Source organism: Oncorhynchus nerka, linkage group LG14 (assembly GCF_034236695.1).
Source record: "Oncorhynchus nerka isolate Pitt River linkage group LG14, Oner_Uvic_2.0, whole genome shotgun sequence".
NCBI classification, from domain to species: Eukaryota; Metazoa; Chordata; class Actinopteri; order Salmoniformes; family Salmonidae; genus Oncorhynchus; species Oncorhynchus nerka.
The window spans coordinates 16,091,381-16,113,766 of NC_088409.1; the positions used below are offsets into that span (position 1 = coordinate 16,091,381).

A 22,386-nucleotide genomic window follows, 5' to 3' on the forward strand; every position below is an offset into this window, starting at 1 on the left:
TGATAGAATCCCATAACAGATGAGTGTTTGTGTAAATGGTGAAAAACATCACTCAAAGTGAAAAGTAAAATTATATATTCCATTTCTTTCTATGTAAGTGTCGAATAAAAATAGAGTAAACCTTGTTTGAGTAAGCTTCTCCTCTCCTCCAAAGAATGCAAAATTCTACATTCAGTTATGGCAGCACCCAACGGGATAGCTACCCTGCCTTGCCTGTTGAACATGACAACAGGAAATCCCCAAATATCATCAGTGACCTGGGCAGAGATCAAGGGAGACGGTGAGATCCAAATACTTCAATACCCTACAATACCCTACCCGGGGTGGCATGGTAGCCTAGTGGTTAGAGCGTTGGACCAGTAACCGGAAGGTTGCAAGTTCAAATCCCTGAGCTGACAAATCTGCCCCTGAACAAGGCAGTTAACCCACTGTTTCTAGGCCGTCATTGAAAATAAGAATTTGTTCTTAACTGACTTGCCTAGTTAAATAAAGGTAAAATAAAAAATATCTCCAACCAAACATTCCTAGGAATGGAGGGAATCTCAGTTCAGGAGATGCATCTTTGGCTCTTTCCATGGTGGAGTACAGTCACTACAGATGGGACAAAATGAATGCTGCTTTGAGGTCAAGCTACAGGTTAAAGGTGAGTATTTGCTAGTACAGTTGTGGCCAAAAGTTTTGAGAACGACACAAATATTAATTTTCCCAAAGTCTGCTGCCTCAGTTTGTATGATGGCAATTTGCATATACTCCAGAATGTTATGAAGAGTGATCAGATGAATTGCAATTCATTGCAAAGTCCCTCTTTGCCATGCAAATGAACTGAATCCCCCCAAAAACATTTCCTCTGCATTTCAGCCCTGCTACAAAAGGACCAGCTGACATCATGTCAGTGATTCTCTCGTTAACACAGGTGTGAGTGTTGACGAGGACAAGGCTGGAGATCACTCTGTCATGCTAATTGAGTTCAAATAACAGACTGGAAGCTTCAAAAGGAGGGTGGTGCTTGGAATCATTGTTCCTCCTCAGTCAACCATGGTTACTTCCAAAGACGTGCCGTCATCATTGCTTTGCACAAAAAAGGGCTTCACAGGCAAGGATATTGCTGCCAGTAAGATTTCACTTAAATCAACCATTCAAGGTGAGCAGTTCAAGGAGAGCAGTTCAATTGTTGTGAGAAAGGCTTCAGGGCGCCCGAGAAAGTCCAGCAAGCGCCAGAAACGTCTCCTAAAGTTGATTCAGCTGCACGATCGGGGCACCACCAGTACAGAGCTTGCTCAGGAATGGCAGCAGGCAGGTGTGAGTGCATCTGCACGAACAGTGAGGCGAAGACTTTTGGAGGATAGCCTGGTGTCAAGAATGGCAGCAAAGAAGCCACTTCTCTCCAAGAAAAACATCAGGGACCAACTGATATAGGACCGGGGTAAAGTAATTTTCTCTGATGAATCCCGTTTCCGATTGTTTGGGGCATCCGGAAAAAAGCTTGTCCGGAGAAGACAAGGTGAGTGCTACCATCAGTCCTGTGTCATGCCAACAGTAAAGCATCCGGAGACCATTCATGTGTGGGGTTGCTTCTCAGCCAAGGGAGTGGGCTCACTCACAATTTTGCCTAAGAACACAGCCATGAATAAAGAATGGTACCAACACATCCTCCGAGAGCAACTTCTCCCAGCCATCCAGGAACAGTTTGGTGATGAACAATTCTCTTTCCAGCATGATGGAGCACCTTGCCATAAGGCAAAAGTGATAACTAAGTGGCTCGGGGAACAAAACATTGATATTTTGGGTCCATGGCCAGGAAACTCCCCAGACCTTAATCCCATTGAGAACTTGTGGTCAATCCTCAAGAGGCGGGTGGACAAACAAAACCCCACAAATTCTGACGAACTCCAAGCATTGATTATGCAAGAATAGGATGCCATCAGTCAGGATGTTAATTGAGAGCATGCCAGGGTGGATTGCAGAGGTCTTGAAAGAGAATGGTCAATACTACAAATATTGACTCTTTGTATCAACTTCATGTAATTCTCAATAAAAGCTTTTAACACTTATGAAATGCTTGTAATTATACTTCAGTATTCCATAGTAACATCTGAGAAAAATATCTAAAGACACTGAAGCAGCAAACTTTGTGGAAATTAATATTTGTCATTCTCAAAACTTTTAATACGACTGTACATTCTTATTCAGAATATACAGTGCATTCGGAAAATATTCAGACCCCTTGACTTTTCCCATATTTTGTTACATTACAGCCTTATTCTAAAATTGATTAAATTGTTTTGTTTCCGCATCAATCTACACACAATTCCCCATAATGACAAAGTGAAAACAGGTTGTCAGAAATGTTTGCTAAAAAAAAACAACAGAAACAGAAATAGATTATTTACATAAGTATTCAGACCCTTTGCTGTGAAACCCGAAATTGAGCTCAGGTGTATCCTGTTTCCATTGATCATCGTTGAGATGTTTCTACAACTTGATTGGTGTCCACCTGTGGTAAATTCAATTGATTGGACATGATTTGGAAAGCACACACCTGTCTATATAAAGTCTCCAGTGGTGACCAGTCTATCAGGGAGCCCCACATTTTTAGCACAAAAAACAATTGGGGGGGCTTGCCTGTTTCGCATGTTATTTTGGCATTAATACGTGTCACATATCAGTTTGCAAACAATGTAAAAAATATATATATCATTGAGTTAATAAAGCCGCACACAAACATGGTCTCTTTTTTTGTTTTCTTGAGTAAGTAAGCTCCAAAATGCAGGTGTTTCAGCCTAGTTCAGTGCTTTCTGTGGTGGTGGGGCAAGCTAGCATAAAATATAGAGCATTGCGCCATGATTGGCTCAGTGTTCTGTCACTCATGGGGACACTACGTCACCACCAAGTCTAAGGGTAGAACTCGAAAATTCAAGCCCCTTGGGTGCTGCCATAGCGTTACATTAGAAGTGCCCATCCAAGGCTCAAGGTTATTGGCCACAGATAAAATGACATCAAATCACGTTATATCTACAGTAGCTTTGAAAGGACTGTCAACATCATACTTTCAAAATTTTAGCTAGCAGTCATCATCATGAATCAAGTCGACAATCTACTGGCAAATCCTTTTAATCCTTGTCATATGAAGAGAAATAATGAAGAGAAATTATAGATAAAACGTATCAGTGCTTATCGCCCATTGGACATAAACATTACACAACAAGTTGGAAATCACAAATTCAACAATGAGTGGTTTGGAAGGAATCAGTGGCTAACTGTAAGCATTGCAAAACAACCACACAGCCACTCCTGCTATTCAGTGGAGTGGCTGTGTGGTGCTAAGTCTAAAATTAACAGTCTCTTTTGGTAGTTTAAAATGGTAAACGTCCAACATTGGCCATGCTGTCAATGAAGCATGATTTGTGCCGCTCCCAAAACAACTGCTAACGTGGAACTGCAAAATCTGACTTTAGTGAGTTCAAGACAACTGGGAACTCTTGGAAAAACGAGCCACGACTGGGAAGATAAGTTTGGAACTTTCGTTCAACTCAATTCAACAATTGCAGTTCAACAATTGTAAATGGGGAACTCGGGCCTCTTTCTAGAGCTACAACCTGAAGATCACTGACGTCATCATGACAACCTTCTTTTTTTTTATCTCCCAGCTGTCTTGAAAGCAGCATAAATCCAGAGAATGCCAGACTTTGATGACAAAATTTGCCCATAAAGAACAGCCGCACCACCTTCCTGTTCAAGTGAGCACAGCACAGCAAGGTGCTTATATGCCCCCTTTATTGTCTGCTTACATGCCCCCTTTATTCTACAGTTCTAACTTGGTGTACAGGGAGAATACCATAAGAAGGGACCATGTTCTAAATTCTGTCGCTGTACATTTCAAAAGTGCTGAACAAATAGTTATATTGACTACGTCCGTCCTAGCTCGCTCATTGTCTTGATCGAAATTACGGATTGACTCTTAAACACTTGTCGTCCCCTTATGCCATAGTTTGTACTTCTCAAATGTCAGTAAAAACCAGTTTCAAAAACCAGCATTTGTTTCAGCAAGTCTGCCACATCAGCTATGTTTTTTAAAGGCAGTAAACTAGGCTGAATGAACTTTCGCTGCCAAACAAGGCTCCGCTGATAGCCAGGTGTAGCTGTGGTAAGGTGTTGGGACTGCTGTTGGGGCTCTGGTGTTTGGACAGCTTTATGTAGGCCCTAACAGTTTGTGGGCAGTGTTTGTCACTTTTAAAGTGCAATTAGTGTATTGTTTAGTGTTGTGTTGTATAGTTGTGTTGTATGGGGCGTGTGGTTAGGGCGTTGGACTAGTAACCGAAAGGTTGCAAGATCGAGGTAAAACTCTGTTGTTCTGCCCCTGAACAAGGCAGTTAGCCCACTGTTCCTAGGCTGTCATTGAAAAAAATAATTTGTTCTTGACTGACATGCCTATTTAAATAAAGGTTAAAAAAAACTATTGTGGCTTTGCTGGCGTCCATCGAAGTAAATTGGGTGTTGAGTTTGCCCCACCAATATTTACATACTAACATCACTACTAGTCACAGTGCTTTTTTGACGTTGCAGCTGTCAGGCAACTGCGACTGACTGATCTACAAATCACCTTGCAATATTATTAAAGACTTCTTATTATTTGTAGATCAGTCAGTCACAAGTGACCAATGACGCATCACGGTTTTGATGCTCATGAACAGGGCCACAAATGTGATGTTTTGAGACTCCATTTGGTTCAAAACAAAATAAGTAAAATAATCAGGACTCGACTTTGACAGGAGACTAATGACCGGAAAGACTTGATTTGAAGTCATCTGTTTTTGACAAATATTTTATCAGCACATCTGCATGGATAATAATGACGAGATGCTCATGTCTCCTCTCTTCATTGCCACTTTGTTTGTCCCTTGGTACGTTCCATCGTGAGGGAGCGCAAGTAGAGTTGCAGGCAGTGAATGGACCCTGAGAGCTTGTTTGAAATGGAAAAGTGTCGCGGTAGCTTTTGATAAAGAAGAACATCAAGACGAAGCAGCTGCATTATAAGTGGGATGTTGAGCGCTACATCCCGAGGTGTTCATGCATTGTGAGAAAAAAATTGAGATGGTTTGTTAAAGAAGAATGGTAGAAAGTGTAAGCAGAGTGAGCTGAAGACAGGAGGAGAAATTGAAGTGAATGAGGTCGAAGTATCAGAGGTGGTAGGTGTGGTGAAGTTCTCGAAGCCCGAGGCTGGCACTGAGGGTCAAGATAAAGATGAGTCTGTGACAGTAGCAGTGGCGTTTTTGGAAAAAGTGGACCGGTGCCTTTGGCTGATCCATTAGTGGTTTCAGGGTGGGTGAAAACAGAGTTGAGTACTGTGGAATCGATGACGGTAACCTAGTAGTGGTTTCAGGATGGGTGAAAACAGAGTTGGGTACTGTGGAATCGATGACGGTAACCTAGTAGTGGTTTCAGGATGGGTGAAAACAGAGTTGGGTACTGTGGAATCGATGACGGTAACCTAGTAGTGGTTTCAGAGGGAGGGGTCCTGAGAGGAGTGGTGGGAGTAGTAGATCTGTACCAGTACAGAAGGAGGGATCCTGAGAGGAGTGGTGTGAGTAGTAGATCTGTACCAGTACAGAGGGAGGGATCCTGAGAGGAGTGGTGGGAGTAGTAGATCTGTACCAGTACAGAGGCCAACAAGTGATGTATGTTTCAGTAAGATTGGATTTTTAGCATTTATAGCAATGGTTATCAACTGTACTGCAGGGATGGAATGTAAGTCGCAGAAAATTGAGGTTGTGGTGGCAGCTGCAGAGAGGTATATGGGTTTGCGAGGCTTAACATCAGAAGAGTTACAGGGTGTGTTATGTGGTGATGTCCCATCCTTTCAGGTTGTTGGCATGAGGTCGGATTAAATAGATTTAAAATAGTGGAGTAGGGTGGTGTTATTTAGATTTTAATTCTTTTTTTTGTCAGTAGTGTTATGTGGTAGGGTATTTTTTTATAATTGTTTTAAAGCAAAGTATAGGGAGTTCTATTCCAGTCTAGTAGGTGGCGGTACTGCAACATATTGGATGCCAACCACCGTTAAACTTCATCGAAGAAGAAGTCTCCACCCTAACAAGTCGAATCGTTGTCCCAATGGCGGAAGGTAGGCGACAAGTTTAGGTCCAAAATAAGCCTATAGAAACGCATTGGGCTAATTTACGACAGATTTTGGTGAGAAAGCAACCTCTCGCCTCTTCCACTGGCGTGGATTCCTCTCTAGCAGAAGACCTTTCAAAACAGGTGATGCGGAAGTCTTCATACTTTCCCAGCGCATTGGCTTCCGGAGCCAACTGGAACTCATGTAGTGATGGGCATTCCGGCTCTTTTCAGTGAGCCTTTGGCTTCCGGAGCCAACTGGAACTCATGTAGTGATGGGCATTCCGGCTCTTTTCAGTGAGCCTTTGGCTCTCAAACGGCTCTTTAAAAAACATATGTTTTGTATTTTTTCAAGTCAAACAGTTTGCGATAGTTAAAACAATTCTAATTAAATTATTAAATTAAATCACACTCTACCCTAAACACAATGTATTTAAAAATGCATTGGTTTGTTGTGAAAAAGAATGCTATTAAACTTTTGCATTTAAAGTAGAACTTTTTAATGTATATAAGCAAAGTGCATATAAATCTAACAATTATCAACCACTATCACTAGCAGGCCTGCTAGTTTCTCAAAGCTCCACTAGAGCTAGCTTCACAGTTGGGTGCACAGTTCGCATATGCCGTGGTAGGTTGTGCGTAGAACCTGCTTTATATGAGATTTTGGGGGGCAAATTCTACACTGTGCTCTAACATTGTCAACATTATTAAAATGCATCCAACTGCTACTGTGCTTCTGACTCATTTTCCAGCTGTTGTTTTCACAGCTGTCCTTCCTCTCTCTCATGGCTGTATGAGGCATCAAAGCCAAAGGAACTGAGTAACATTAAGAAATGCTATAGATGGAAGGAATGCAGTTTGGAAACCTACCAAAAAACAATTAGGCAACAACAAATTCAATCCCTTTTAGACAATTTCCTGGGTAAAACGTTCCACTGTAATAGTGAAGGTGTAAACTTGGCAGTAGAACATCTTAACAGTATATAATATCTCTCAGCTTCCCTATCAAATCTAAAAATCTCCAATAGAAAACCGAAGAAAATGAACAACAATGACAAATGGTTTGATGAAGAATGCAAAAATCTAAGAAAGAAATTGAGAAACCTGTCCACCCAAAAACATAGAGACCCGGAAAACCTGAGTCTACGCCTTCACTATGGTGAATCACTAAAACAATACAGAAATACACTACGGAAAAAGAAGGAACAGCACGTCAGAAATCAGCTCAATGTAATTGAAGAATCCATAGACTCAAACCACTTCTGGGAAAATTGGAAAACACCAAACAAACAACAACACGAATAATTATCTATCCAAAATGGAGACGTATGGGTAAACCACTTCTCTAATCTTTTTGGCTCTATAACAAAGAACAAAGAGCAAAAACATATACATGATAAAATACAAATCTTAGAATTAACTATTAAAGACTACCAGAACTCACTGGATTCTCCAATTACCTTGAATGAGCTACAGGACAAAATAAAAACCTTCCAACCCAAAAAGGCCTGTGGTGTTGATGGTATCCTGAATGAAATGATCAAATAATCAGACAACAAATTCCAATTGGCTGTACTAAAACTCTTTAACATCATCCTTAGCTCTGGCATCTTCCCCAATATTTGGAACCAAGGACTGATCACCCCAATCCACAAAAGTGGAGACAAATTTGACCTCAATAACTACCGTGGGATGTGCGTCAACAGCAACCTTGGGAAAATCCTCTGCATTATCATTAACAGCAGACTCGTACATTTCCTCAATGTACTGAGCAAATGTCAAATTGGCTTTTTACCAAATTACCGTACAACAGACCATGTACTCACCCTGCACACCCTAATTGACTATCAAACAAACCAAAACAAAGGCAAAGTCTTCTCATGCTTTGTTGATTTCAAAAAAGCCTTCAACTCAATTTGGCATGAGGGTCTGCTATACAAATTGATGGAAAGTGGTGTTGGGGGTAAAACATACAACATTATAAAATCCATGTAGACAAACAACAAGTGTGCGGTTAAATTAGGCAAAAAACACACACATTTCTTGCCACAGGGCCGTGGGGTGAGACAGGGATGCAGTTTAAGCCCCACCCTCTTCAACATATATATCAACAAATTGGCGCGGGCACTAGAAAAGTCTGCAGCACCCGGCCTCACCCAACTAGAATCTGAAGTCAAATGTCTACTGTTTGCTGATGATCTGGTGCTTCTGTCACCAACCAAGGAGGGCCTACAGCAGCACCTAGATATTCTGCCAGCCCTGACAGTAAATCTCAGTAAGAACAAAATAATGGTGTTCCAAAAATGGTCCAGTCACCAGGACCACAAATAAAAATTCCATCTAGACACCGTTGCCCTAGAGCACACAAAAAACTATACATACTTTGGCCTAAACATCAGCGCCACAGGTAACTTCCACAAAGCTGTGAACGATCTGAGAGACAAGGCAAGAAGGGCATTCTATGCCATCAAAAGGAACATAAAATTCAACATACCAATTATGAACTGGCTAAAAATACTTGAATCAGTCATAGAACCCTTTGCCCAAGATTTCAATAAATGGGACAAACACCAAATTGAGACTCTGCATGCAGAATTCTGCAAAAATATCCTCTGTGTACAACGTAGAACACCAAATAATGCATGCAGAGCAGAATTAGGACGATACCCACTTATTATCAAAATCCAGAAATCACCTACAGAGAGATGAACCTGGAGAAGCAAGGTGGTCCTGGTGCTCTGTTCACAAACAGACCCCACAGAGCCCCAGGACAGCAACACAATTAGACCCAACCTAATCATGAGAAAACAAAAAGATAATTACTTGACACATTGGAAAGAATTAACAAAAAAACAGAGCAAACTAGAATGCTATTTGGCCCTAAACAGAGAGTACCCAGTGGCAGAATACCTGACCACTGTGACTGACCCAAACTTAAGGAAAGCTTTGACTATGTACAGACTCAGTGAGCATAGCCTTGCTATTGAGAAAGGCCGCCGTAGGCAGACATGGCTCTCAAGAGAAGACAGGCTATGTGCACACTGCCCACAAAATGAGGTGGAATCTGAGCTGCACTTCCTAACCTTCTGCCCAATGTATGACCATATTAGAGACACATATTTCCCTCAGATTACACAGATCCACAAATAATTCGAAAACAAACCCAATTTTGATAAACTCCCATGTACATAATATGACATTTGTAATATCTTCATTCTTTTGAAACTTCTGTATGTGTAATGTTTACTGTTGATTTTTATTGTTTATTTCACTTTTGTATATTATCTACCTCAGTTGCTTTGGCAATGTTAAACCATGTTTCCCATGCCAATAAAGCCCCTTGAATTGAATTGAATTGAGTTGGCTCGGCCCTCCCTCACGCATCTTTGGTTCATTGGTTGACACCACGTGTCTAATTGACAGGAATAACAGGTGAGGCTGTTAGTCTTAGCACAGTCAGAACAAAAGCATGCGCTTGAGCATTTAGGCCTATATTATAAAAAATAAAAATAAATAGTTATTTGTATTAGTTAATTCTATTAATTTAAATCTTTGGATTATTAATATCTTATTTTTAAAATATTTTTATAAATAGATTGGGCTCTTCTGATATGCTCTTAGAGCCGACTCGTTCGCGAACGACCCATCACTAATACTCAGCGGTTTGACTGGAATAACAAACTGTTCATCAACACAGGTCGGAGAAGCCGAAGATTCCACCGGAAGTAGCTTTCTTGTTTACAGCAGTTAGCTAAGGTGTTAGCTAGTTAGCAAAGTAGCTACCGGTAGATATATCTAGCTAACATAAAAGAGGGTGAGTAAACGTGTGCTGACACAACACATTTGGTTTTACACAGTACTACATTCATTGTTTACTTTCAAATCAGTATGTATTTCATGCGTGTGGAAAATGTCCGTTACCCAGCTAACGTTATTAAACTAATGTAACTAGCTAGTAAACACGGGGTTAGCTAGCTAGTGTTATCTATGTAGCTAACGTTAGCTAGCTAGAGTTCTTTATGCATAATTTGACTAATAACTATAGGTTTTTGTTCTAGCCCAGTACTAACACATCTGGGCTTGATGATTTGATGAATTAGTTAGCTAACATCTGGGGCAGAAATAAAGCCTGCAGTGTGCACATACTTCAGGTCCCTGGATCAGAATGGACTACACCACTAGCTAATATCACATTTTATTGGTCACATACACATGGTTAGCAGAAGTTATTGCGAGTGTAGCGAAATGCTTAGCCCAGCTAGCTTTATATTCTAGTGCTACAATGGAAATTCTGAAATACATGTCATTTTTGCATGCCGTTGCACCATCACCCCCCACTTGTTCAGAGGATGAGCAGCTCGGAGGAGGTGTCCTGGATCTCCTGGTTCTGTGGCCTGAGGGGGAATGAGTTTTTCTGTGAGGTGAGTAGATAGCTAGTTATGTCAGAACATCAAAAGAATGAGAAGGACAGACAGGGGAAATACTATTGCTCTGACTTAACCAACTGTTTGTGAAGCTAGTTGATCCTTTGAAATACAGAATGAGCTGTTACAACTACCAGCCAAATATACCCAAAACACAGATGGAGAATTCCATGTGAAAGAGGACCAAAATAGTGTTTAAAGTCGTGGGGTGGTTTTGTATTGATGCCATAGTGTGTAACCGTGACATAAGCTTGTTATGGCGTGGTGGTAGCTTCAGATATTCCAACACAGTGCAGCGTGTAGGCTACGTTGCTTAATTCTACCTTTAACTCTTCTGCTTGTCTTAATTGCCAATACTGAAGTAATCCCTTTAACCTGTTATGCAATTGACCAACCTTGGCCAATTCATAAAGAGTGGTAGACTGTGTTTGGCAGCTGAAAGCTACTAACCATGTTGATCCATTCCACTTTACCAGGTTGATGAGGACTACATTCAGGACAAGTTTAACCTGACAGGGCTCAATGAGCAGGTGCCTCACTACCGCCAGGCCCTTGATATGATCCTGGACCTGGAGCCAGGTGAGCTCATCACTACACCGTCTGGCATGACTTCGCACTGACACTTCCTATAGGCTAATTTATCACTTCTGTTTGTATTTACAAGTGCCTTTCAAAAGACACACGGACACAGTACTGTGACTACATACTTTGATTCAGTGCATCTATAGGTTGAAGTCTACCTTGTGTTGATCTGAAAGCCTCACTTATGTGTGTATAAAGACAGAAAAGACATGCAGACGCTATAATGCTGCCTCCCAGTGCTTTATTCATGCACCATATCACTATAGGCTTCTGTGTACCTTGTGTGTTGATCTGAAAGCCTCACTGTCATGTATGTCTGTCAGATGAGGAGCTGGAGGACAACCCCAACCAGAGTGACCTGATAGAGCAGGCAGCAGAGATGCTGTACGGGCTGATCCACGCACGCTACATCCTCACCAACAGAGGCATCGCTCAGATGGTAATAAACCCCTAGATCTGTATATATTGTTCTGGAGTCTGGATAATCTCTATATCAGTGGTCTCCAACAGGTAGACTGTGAGCTACCAGTAGCTCGCAGCCCACCTAGGAGTAGCTCGCCAATCAATTCTGAAAGTACATTACACTCAAATTAAAATGTGTTCGTTTTTTTCCTAGACCTCAAAAATGGTCTTCTCGTGTGATTTAAAGCTTTGACATGGACTCAGAACATCAATTTTCAGTCTTTCTCTATGAAGAATTGTAATATTGAACAAATGTAAAAAAAAATAATAATAATTTAATCCCAAACCAGGAGAAAAAAAACAGTGACAAGAGAATTCAGAAAATGTGAAAAATAATTTTATGGGGCCCACTTAGTTGTCTATTAACTGTTATTTTACCAGGTATATTGACAAAACAACTATTTGAAAGCTATAAAATACAAATGTAGCTTGTGACATGCTACATTAAGTAGCTCGTGCTAAAAAAGGTTGGAGACCCCTATTCTAAATTCTACCTGTCAGTTTATGTAGTTAGTTTGGCCCTTCTTGTACTAACTGTGTGACCATGTTACACACTGAAATAGTTTTTGGTTTGCAGCTGGATAAGTACCAACAAGGGGACTTTGGCTATTGCCCAAGAGTGTACTGTGAGAATCAACCCATGCTTCCTATTGGTGAGTTTGACTTTAATGTATTCATACTCCTGTTCACTTACAGAACATACCTCTTCTCTTTTCATGGAATTGAACCATTTCTCTCCAGTCACATTTTGAACTATATCACAGATTGTCAGCAGTATTTCACACAGGTCTGAGGGAATCGTCAAAAAGATTACTCTTGCTTGCACAGTAAATATATTTGATCAATATTTAATTGCCAGCTGACACCAGAATAGACGTCTGTGCCCTCAGTGGTGTTACATAATGTTGATCTCTCCTCTCCCATAGGTCTGTCAGACATCCCAGGTGAGGCGATGGTGAAGCTGTATTGTCCAAAGTGCATGGATGTGTACACCCCCAAGTCCTCCCGGCACCACCACACAGACGGGGCCTACTTTGGGACAGGCTTCCCCCACATGCTATTTATGGTTCACCCAGAGTACCGGCCAAAACGACCTGCCAACCAGTTTGTGCCAAGGTTTATTTCTATAATTATCTTTGCAAATTCATCAAGATGCTCTGTTTGCCCCATTTGATTTGTTCGTGTTATTACATAATTCATGTTCAGCTGGGAACTGTAACAAAAACCATTTGCTTGATTTGAAGATGATTTTTTTCCCTCGGTAAGGAGATTGAGACATGTTAGCATAATGGCAGCCTTCTACAATCCACACTGTTATTGTGTTGTAATATTTAGTTGTTGTTTTTTCTCAGGCTATATGGCTTCAAGATCCACCCCATGGCTTATCAACTCCAACTCCAGGCTGCCTCCAGCTTCAAGAGTCCTGTGAAGGCTATTCGCTAGAACTTACACACCCGGCCGGGAAAGATACATTTTGACTTGGTTGGAATGAAAGCAGTGGATTATGTAGCTCAATAAAGGCTTGTTAAAAACACATTCTGACAGATACAATACATACATGTAGATCAGGGATGGGAAACTCCAGTCATCGTAGGTCGCAGTATTACCCCATTCATAGCAAGCACAGCTGATTCAACACATTGTATTCTAAACTGATGATCATGATTAGTTAATTATTGGAGTCGGGTGTGTTAGCTGCAGCAAAAATATGACACCAATCAGGCCCCAGAAGGACTGGAGTTGACCATCCCTGATGTAGTTAATGTTGACGTCCGGACCAGGCCATCATCTGTTACACAGGATGCTCTTTGGTGATTGGCTCCCTCTGTGCTTTAGCCTATCATAACCCTACTGACTACAATCGTGCAACTTCCCCTCTGCTTGACAGGACCCAATCTTTCGAACCTTTTTTCAGTTCGGCTCGCTAAGGCAGGGTTTTCCAAACTCAGTCCTGAGGCCCCCCTCAGGTGCACGTTTTGGTTTTTGCCCAATTCTGATCTTTTGCCCACGTATTGTCAAAAGAGCTGATGTGATTGGTCAGAGTTGGGCAGCCTGTGTGAGCACATCCTAATACCTGTTGTCACACTACCATGCTGACCTGCACAGTATTGGGCTGGCTCAGATACATTCTCTACATGGTTGCCTTTCCCGCCTGGTTCCATTACCGAGGGTGGACACATAACTTAGCAGTGTGGAAAGGCTGATATAAAACAATCTTCAATGATTGGCTGAGAATCCAATTAACAACCAGTTTGATATGTATTATAGATTCCCTAGAGAATGGATGCTGCACAAATTAAATTGAAGACAGAGTTGATTAGATGTATAAGCTATGTTCTCAGGGTGAATGGCAACATGGGTTTGCTTTGTGCTGACATAAAATACCAGTGCTGGGACACTCACTGTCCCAAAGTGAAAATGTTCGGGCCACTTAAGCCATCATTAGTTGTGAACATGTCCATGACAGAGCAGAGTTGTCTCTTGACTGGACACCGAGACGCATGGTTTCTCTTGCATTGGTCTGTTACAATATTAAGTGGTATTGAACACACAGGTGGATGTCTTTCATGTTGATAACCTATAGCTACAACCAGTTTACATTATGGTACTACATTTTACATTAATAATGTTTTTTTTCAGTCTACAACTCCAGTGGTAATGCTATTATTGATTTTCTGAAGTCTGTATGCAAGCATCTGGAATTAAGAGTTAATAAAATTTTATTTCTTACAATTCTATTGGTCACCTTTTATTAAAACATGTTCTTACTGTGACTGAACTCCTGCTCAGACAGACACTACACACCACTTGATAATTCATCCTGATTTTATTTCATTTTAAAGACAGGGATATGTCACAAAAGCAATAAGTTGACATATCTAAAAACGAAGGGTTCCGCTGAGATTCTAGTTTATGCCCTCAAGATCATTCTAGCTAATAGTTTGTGCCACCTTCACAAACTTCTTCAGAGGGGAAGAAAGGTCTGCTACCAATTGTCATTCTCTAAAAGGGTTCTCATACAAGTATCTTTATCTGATCTACAAAAGGACAGGGTACAGCAACTGGTAGAGGAATCTACTCTAAAACAGGTGGTAAGAAAGATTTACAAACTAGATGATTATTATGAATGTGACTGTGTCTAAAAGCCTGCGAACAGGCTCGTGTTTTAAAAAACATCCCAGTACAAAGAATCACATGAAACAGTCTCTACTTTACAAAGAAATGATGGTAGAACATGTACAAAAGGACTAAATATGTTCCCCTGTATGAAAGAAAAGCCACATACACTGGGACAGCTGCCTTTTGATAGTGATGAATACATCTTGCACAGGAACTACTGTGTTTAAGAGCTGAGAATCATTTGGACCCATCTGCAGGGCTAGAATGTACATCAAGACTGAACATTCTTCATACAATCATATACAGAGGGGTTTTGTCCTGCAGTATTGATAAAGACATACAACCTGAGAAACAGACTAAAGCATTGTTTCATCAAATCAACAACAGGTTTGAAAATCAATCACGTTTCTATCAAAAATTATTTTCAGGGACAAAACCCGGCGGGACTTTCCATTGCTCTCACATTAGACTGCATGGGGCAGTTCTAGAGGTCAATGGTGCGTTAAAAGAGGAAGAAGAAACAATGCTGCATATGTACTGGGAAACATAGGGGCACTCCCAAATTCAAGCTGGGAAAAAAAAAAAAGACTTGATTTGAGTAGGATATGAACTTCAATAACTTAAACACCTCATTTTGTACAAATACTATAAAAGCAGTAATGCTATAAAATAGAGTAAACATTTCAAAACAGATAGTTGTCATCATGTCAAAGTTTATACCGAGGGTCATCGTGGCCTGACCTAGTAGTATTACACATGTTAACATGGCTGGTTAAGTAAGAGATATTTGACCTGAGCAGAGAACAAATCCAAAACAGGCAGGTTGTTGGAGTATGCAATATCTTTGTTCAATACTTTTAAGTGAGGTATGTCATTTCAATTTGAATATTCAATAAAAAAAAAGAATATTCCTCAATTATAAACATAAACAAACTCAAAGGAGTTAGTTATCCCTTTCCAAAAATACATCTCCTTTCTGTCCAGCATCTTAATCTGATTGAAAAAGGAGTTAGTTATCCCTTTCCAAAAATACATCTCCTTTCTGTCCAGCATCTTAATCTGATTGAAAAAGTCTGATAATGTTATTACTTAAAGCCCGGTTGAAAACAGTGCATTTCTGTCAAAATGAGCATGTTAAAAGGAGACTCAGTAAAATGCCGTTGCCTCGACCAGCACCGCAGATACAGAGATGAGCGAGATGCAAGACTTTGCTCTCACACAGTATCTGCGCATGTGCACGGGTTCACTTCACTCTGTTCACAGCGTTGGAACCATGGCACCAAAACAGCGGAGAAGTCGAGCCTCTCGCTTCAACGCTCTTAGTTGTTTGGCTGAAATTGACCCACTATGCTGTTTACTTTCTGCATCTCCGTCATATCGCCGAGTCCACACTTAAACTCAATGACACAGTAGTAGCAATACAAAACGACAGAAAAATATGTTGTAAATAAACATTTAAACGCAAATGACCTAAATGCTCTTAGAACTGAAATGGTTCATCTTTCCTACTATAATAATAAAAAAAATAGTAATTTGGCGAAATATGAAGTTTGAGTGGAATAGACCAAAATGAAGCCACCATACAGTCAAAACAGCAGTATGGAAAGAGAGGACACAATAGGCTTTCTCCCTGGCCTGTTCATATCCCACTGGGCAGGGAGACACCAGGATGCATCCCAAATGGCACCATATTCCCTTTATAATGCACTACTTTAAACCAGGGCTCTGGTCAAGAGATGCAACAACAGTGGTTCTGGAGGGGACCAGTCAGGACACAATGTCCATATGGGTTGAGGAGGTGTGAGTGGCTCTGGGACAGGGAGGTTAGTCTGTACTACAAAGCTCTGGTGTCTTGAGCATCAGATCCATAGGGCTCCCTGACTGTGTGTTGAGCTGAATCACATTGCTGTTGCTCCGCCGTCACTTCCCTGCAGGAGACAAAGCTTCAGTTAACCTCCACCTAGCTGGTTGTACACCTTATGACAAAAATGTGTCACAGAGAAGCATTGTGTTTGACCAGGCTTGGTGTGTGTAGAAGGAGCCGTCATAGACACCGTACTGTACCTGGTCATCCTCTGAGTCGGCAGTGATGACGATCCTCTTCTCCACTCTGGTCGCTGACGCTCCTCCTTTCACCACCTGGGACAAGAGAAATAGTCAGAGGCCATGACACAGCTGAGGTGTGTGTGCGGCCTATGGTGTGCCCTTACCTTGGAGATGTGAGTGGTGGTGGTAGTAATGGAGGTGCCACTGGTTTCCCTGCTGCTCTCTGAGGTAATGGACTGAATGCTGCTCAGTGCTGTGGCCTCTTTCCCCCCGTCTGTCCCATCAACTGACACCTGAGAGGAAACAAACAGAAATAATGGCTCCATGGTAACACCTCAGTCATAGGTGCACTGTACTGAACGTTTCAGAAAGAAATGCCATGTATAGATCCCTGAACACGGCCCTGATTGTACCCTGTGGAGGTGGAACCACAGAGTTCCCCAGCTGTAGCATCATCTATATGATCATGGGGTGGCTACCTCTGCAGACTCGTAGCTGATAGTCTGGGTCTGAACGATAGGGACATCCTTAGTGGAGACGTCAGTAGGGAGGGAGTTGGACACGTCTGTGATGGTGACTGTCTGGGTCTGCACCAGAGGGGGCTGGGGTGGGAGGAGAACACACTCCAGTCAGTTTGACTGAACGTTGCACATCGACATGAGAAGAGCCGACATGGTTCCTTTCTTCTATACATGTCAAACAGACATATAGGCTCTATATCATATCATTATATCTGAGCCTTACATGATGTTGTGTCCAGTGTTTATATACATTATTGGTTGTGCCCAATTGAATATTGCACAGCTGTAACTTTCCAATGTTTCATCAACCACTCCCCTCAAACCACACCTCTCTTTTCATTCACAACTGATTGGGTCCCTCGTTCCCACTCCCCATTCTAGTTTTACCAAGATGTCCTTCCCACCACCACAAGGTTAGAGAGAGAAAGACGATTCATCTAGTGTGTCAGAGAGAGAAAGACAATTCATCTAGTGTGTGTCAGAGAGAGAAAGACAATTCATCTAGTGTGTCAGAGAGAGAAAGACAATTCATCTAGTGTGTCAGAGAGAGAAAGACAATTCATCTAGTGTGTGTCAGAGAGAGAAAGACAATTCATCTAGTGTGTGTCAGAGAGAAAGACAATTCATCTAGTGTGTGTCAGAGAGAGAAAGACAATTCATCTAGTGTGTGTCAGAGAGAGAAAGACAATTCATCTAGTGTGTGTCAGAGAGAGAAAGACAATTCATCTAGTGTGTGTCAGAGAGAGAAAGACAATTCATCTAGTGTGTGTCAGAGAGAGAAAGACAATTCATCTAGTGTGTCAGAGAGAGAAAGACAATTCATCTAGTGTGTCAGAGAGAGAAAGACAATTCATCTAGTGTGTGTCAGAGAGAGAAAGACAATTCATCTAGTGTGTGTCAGAGAGAGAAAGACAATTCATCTAGTGTGTGTCAGAGAGAGAAAGACAATTCATCTAGTGTGTGTCAGAGAGAGAAAGACAATTCATCTAGTGTGTGTCAGAGAGAGAAAGACAATTAATCTAGTGTGTGTCAGAGAGAGAAAGACAATTCATCTTGTGTCAGAGAGAGCGCTTGAAAGAGAGGAATAGCGACACGGTCCTTATCTCTTCCCATCGCCCCCAACACCAGAGAAAACACCATCACTGTGCACCGCCTCTGCAGCCGGCTCTAGCAGAACTCAACCATCCTGACCAACACCAGTATGACTACAGTACAGATTCAGTGTTTACAGTTTGGATTCCTTGTAGCCATGCTGCAGAAGGGTGAGTGTACACTGTCCCCCATGGAATCACCCAGACAGAGCAGAGGACAGGCAGAGTACAGGTAGAGGACAGGCAGAGGAGTCAATCAACCGGAGCTGGTCAGGGCAGAGGGAGGGCTACCTGGAAACAGCGTATGACATGTGGAACACCGCTCACGAAATAGGAGGTGTGGGAGGCTCCAGTTATCCTCCCAGACTGCTCCCCCCTTGACCCTGGGTCTGCCGGCTCCTCCTCCTCCAGCACTGTACCCTGGAGCTGATAGGAGTGGGGCAGCTGTGCCCTCTCCACCTCAACGACAGGTACGTGGCTGGTGGTGGTCCCAGAGCTAACATGCTCATCATCCTGATCACATGGCCCTGCCACCCCAGGTGCATCATGGGATTTGGAGTCAACCCTATCAGGCCCAGTTTCTGTGCTAGCAGGGCTGGGGCTGGGCCCCCCCGATGGTCTTCCAGTGCTGCTGGACTCGTCCTGTTGTAGCGCTGCCTTAGTGTCCAGCTCTTCCCTTATAGGAGTAATACACACACTCTAGAGGAAAGATACAGCACACATATATCCACTGTGTGAACAACAGCAGGGAATGAAACAATGTTTTCCACCATCATGTTCAGCAAGAATTTATTGCATTTTTGGGGGGGTCAAAATGGATTGTCAAATGGGCATACAGCAGGGCAAAATATATTGCAGTTGACAAGAGTGTTTTACCAAATACCAGTGAACGAAACATAGGTCATGTACACTATAACATTTGATCAAGCTGCCCCAAAGTTACCTCGTCAGTGTTAGATGTGCCTGCAAAAAATAACAGTGAATTGTGATGAGGTATACACTGTATACTCAAATATACACTGTAGCTGTCCACTAGTGCTGGGTTAATGTGCTTCTGTAGAAGACTTCATACATGAAATACCACAACACGCCACTAACTAATCCTACTATGATGTCTGTCTGGATGTGTACAAAAACACCTTCTATTAGTGGAACCTGCACATATCAAAACTGTTCCTACTGTAAAAAGCCACCTGTCAACTGTCATTGTCAGACGCACCTCGTCTAGTCCAGATAATCAGATATACAAAACAGAAGTGGGGTCATCGTCAAGTCTTTCAACTTTTTAGGAAAGAGCAACAGTCTGTAGGAACAGTCAGGAAGAGTTGGGGAGGGGGGGACTGAGCAAGATACACAGGAAGTAAGAGTCACATGACAGGAAGCAGCTTCTGAAGTAGAAGAAGATGATGATGAAGAGCTGTGATGAAGAAGAGAAGAAGAAGGAGCTAGAGGTTGATGGCCTGCCTACACACATCCCTCTCTCTGGTCCTCTCCCTCTGGGCTGGCTCGAGGGGCCCCTAGGATGCCACCTCAGCTGCGTTTAGAGTAGAAGTCTTGCAGGGGGCCACGCGGAAGGCGGATGGCGAACTGAGGGGAGAAGGGTGAGGGTGGAGAGGGGGAGAGAGATGAGAGAGGTAGGGGATGTTGAAATGTCTGATGTAGGGTAATAGATAGGAAGGCTATGCAAAGCTGTGTCATGGTCTAAGAGAGGAAGAATGGAGAACGCATGTCTGAGTTGGACTAGGTGGTTATGGGTAACCTGTGGGCCTTCAGACTCTTCAGTTGTGGGCTTGGGGACAGGAGTATCAGTACACGGAATAGCAAAGCAAAGTGAGAAAAAGGAAGTGTGGGAAAGCAGAGTTAGGGAAAGAGGGGCAGTGTTTGGGAGAAGGAGGCAGGATGGAGGACATGAAGCAGAAAACAAGCACATCACTGAGGGAAAGAGGAGACAGGAGGATGAGCACACAGGTCAACTCTTCTACTCTAAGGTCATGATCTTCAAGTCACAGGGTCATGCAGTTTCTCTGTCCAATCAGGTCTGGTTGTCATGCACTGAGGGGAGGGTCAGACTAAGGGACAGCCAATGAATGAGGAGGTAAAGACAGAGCTGTGCTTAGAAACCTGACCAATAGGCTCAGACACCACATGCCCAAACCATAAGTCCCTTCCCCACAACAAACAGCTGAACATCCAGACAGACTGGGCCACAAGGTGAACAGACTGATCTGTTCCAATCAGTCTGGACAAGGTGTTCTTCAGTTGGCCCATGCAAACAGAAATCTTTCCATTTTAGTAGGGTAGTAATGACAGAAAGCCTTTCATAGACTAGATGGGTCCGGTTGAAGACAAAAGGCCTTGCTCAAAGACATGCAATAAGTGTTTGCATGGCATCAACACAAACCAAGAGGAACAAAAAGGAGAACCACAGGATGGTGTTGTGGTTCTCCACCCCAACACATCAACTCAGAGAACACAACAGACAGCCATACAGAGGGAAACGTGTGGTGGGCTGCTTCCATTCAGTCAATTCAGGAATATATTCACACATTTCAATTTCTCCTCATCTCACAAATTGACTTGCATTGAAATGGAAATGACCCCGACATTGTGTGCTAACATCCATTCCTTCTCTGTGGAATGGGAGAGCTGGGAAGCTGACGTGAACTACAGAGAACTGAGGGGAGGGGTGTGTGGTGGGGTACGGCACAGTGTCTGGTCTGAGATGGTACTCACCCCGTCGGCATCAGGTAAAGGCTGTCCGTTGATGCCCAGGCTGCGGAAGGGGGAGTGAGTGGACAGGCGCTTGTCCCATTCGCTGGGCCCCCGGGACTCTGGGACAGACGCCATGAAGTTCCTCTTCAGCTCACTGATACTAGTATGATGCCTGATGAGATCCTCCTGGGGCTTCTCAAAGTCCTGGAGGGAGGGAGAAGTGGAGAGGGAGGGAGGAGAGGGGGAGTGGGAGAGAGGTAGGGAGAGAGGAGAGAGAGGGAGGAAAAGAGAGGGGAGAGAAGAGATATGGAGGTAGAGTGAGAGAGAGAGAGAGAGGTAGAGTGAGAGGTAGAGTGAGAGAGAGAGAGGAGGTAGAGTGAGAGGTAGAGTGAGAGAGAGAGAGAGAGAGGTAGAGTGAGAGGTAGAGTGAGAGAGAGAGGTAGAGTGAGAGGTAGAGTGAGAGAGAGAGAGAGTAGAGTGAGAGAGGTAGAGTGAGAGAGGTAGTGATAGAGAGGTAGAGTGAGAGAGAGTTAGAGTGAGAGAGAGGTAGAGTGAGAGAGAGGTAGAGTGAGAGAGAGGTAGAGTGAGAGAGAGGTAGAGTGAGAGAGAGGTAGAGTGAGAAAGAGGTAGAGTGAGAAAGAGGTAGAGTGAGAGAGAGGGTAGAGTGAGAGAGAGTTAGAGTGAGAGAGAGGTAGAGTGAGAGAGAGGTAGAGTGAGAGAGAGGTAGAGTGAGAGAGAGGTAGAGTGAGAGAGAGGTAGAGTGAGAGAGGTAGAGTGAGAGAGAGAGAGAGAGTGAGAGAGGTAGAGTGAGAGAGAGGTAGAGAGAGAGTGAGAGAGAGAGGTAGAGTGAGAGAGAGGTAGAGTGAGAGAGAGGTAGAGTGAGAGAGAGGTAGAGAGAGAGAGTAGAGTGAGAGAGAGGTAGAGTGAGAGAGGTAGAGTGAGATAGAGGTAGAGTGAGTGAGAGAGAGTAGAGTGAGAGAGAGGTAGAGTGAGAAAGAGGTAGAGTGAGAGAGAGGTAGAGTGAGAGAGAGTTAGAGTGAGAGAGAGATAGAGTGAGAGAGAGTGAGAGAGGTAGAGTGAGAGAGGTAGAGTGAGAGAGGTAGAGTGAGAGAGAGGTAGAGTGAGAGAGGTAGAGTGAGAGAGAGGTAGAGAGAGAGTGAGAGAGAGAGGTAGAGTGAGAGAGAGGTAGAGTGAGAGAGAGGTAGAGTGAGAGAGAGGTAGAGTGAGAGAGAGGTAGAGTGAGAGAGAGTGAGAGTGAGAGAGAGTGAGAGAGAGGTAGAGTGAGAGAGAGGTAGAGTGAGAGAGGTAGAGTGA

The 22,386-nt window shown here is 42.9% G+C and overlaps 2 protein-coding genes across 19 annotated transcripts in view; one reads left to right on the forward strand and one right to left on the reverse strand.

Annotated features, from left to right (window-relative positions):
- Positions 1-9,731: 9,731 nt before the first annotated feature.
- On the forward strand, positions 9,732-14,315 carry LOC135575150 (casein kinase II subunit beta-like). Its single transcript, XM_065027532.1, has 7 exons — positions 9,732-9,928; positions 10,461-10,535; positions 11,015-11,117; positions 11,444-11,559; positions 12,160-12,235; positions 12,509-12,698; positions 12,935-14,315. Exons 2-7 carry the CDS (start codon positions 10,464-10,466, stop codon positions 13,023-13,025), a joined length of 648 nt encoding a protein of 215 aa, XP_064883604.1. The 5' UTR covers positions 9,732-9,928; positions 10,461-10,463; the 3' UTR covers positions 13,026-14,315.
- A 75-nt stretch (positions 14,316-14,390) lies between these two features.
- LOC115117734 (titin-like) overlaps positions 14,391-22,386 on the reverse strand; it is a 65,002-nt gene continuing 57,006 nt past the window's right edge. For 13 of the 18 annotated variants that reach the window (XM_065027529.1, XM_065027526.1, XM_065027525.1 and 10 more), the window contains 6 exons: positions 21,094-21,276; positions 18,652-19,059; positions 17,228-17,350; positions 16,913-17,041; positions 16,767-16,841; positions 14,391-16,630 (listed from right to left, as the gene is read on the reverse strand). In XM_065027529.1, the coding sequence (XP_064883601.1) occupies positions 16,601-16,630; positions 16,767-16,841; positions 16,913-17,041; positions 17,228-17,350; positions 18,652-19,059; positions 21,094-21,276 (948 nt within the window). In that variant the 3' untranslated portion in view covers positions 14,391-16,600. Of the gene's footprint in view, positions 16,631-16,766; positions 16,842-16,912; positions 17,042-17,227; positions 17,351-18,651; positions 19,060-19,132; positions 19,948-21,093; positions 21,277-22,386 lie in introns of those variants that run through there. The other 5 variants (XM_065027514.1, XM_065027522.1, XM_065027524.1 and 2 more) reach the window with 5 other exon arrangements.

Bases quoted from the DNA above. Each gene is read 5' to 3' on its own strand.
- LOC135575150 (XM_065027532.1), top strand. From the start codon at position 10,464: ATGAGCAGCTCGGAGGAGGTGTCCTGGATCTCCTGGTTCTGTGGCCTG. The intron at 10,536-11,014 runs GTGAGTAGATAG...CCACTTTACCAG, and splicing joins GGAATGAGTTTTTCTGTGAG to GTTGATGAGGACTACATTCA. The intron at 11,560-12,159 runs GTAATAAACCCC...TTTGGTTTGCAG, and splicing joins ACAGAGGCATCGCTCAGATG to CTGGATAAGTACCAACAAGG.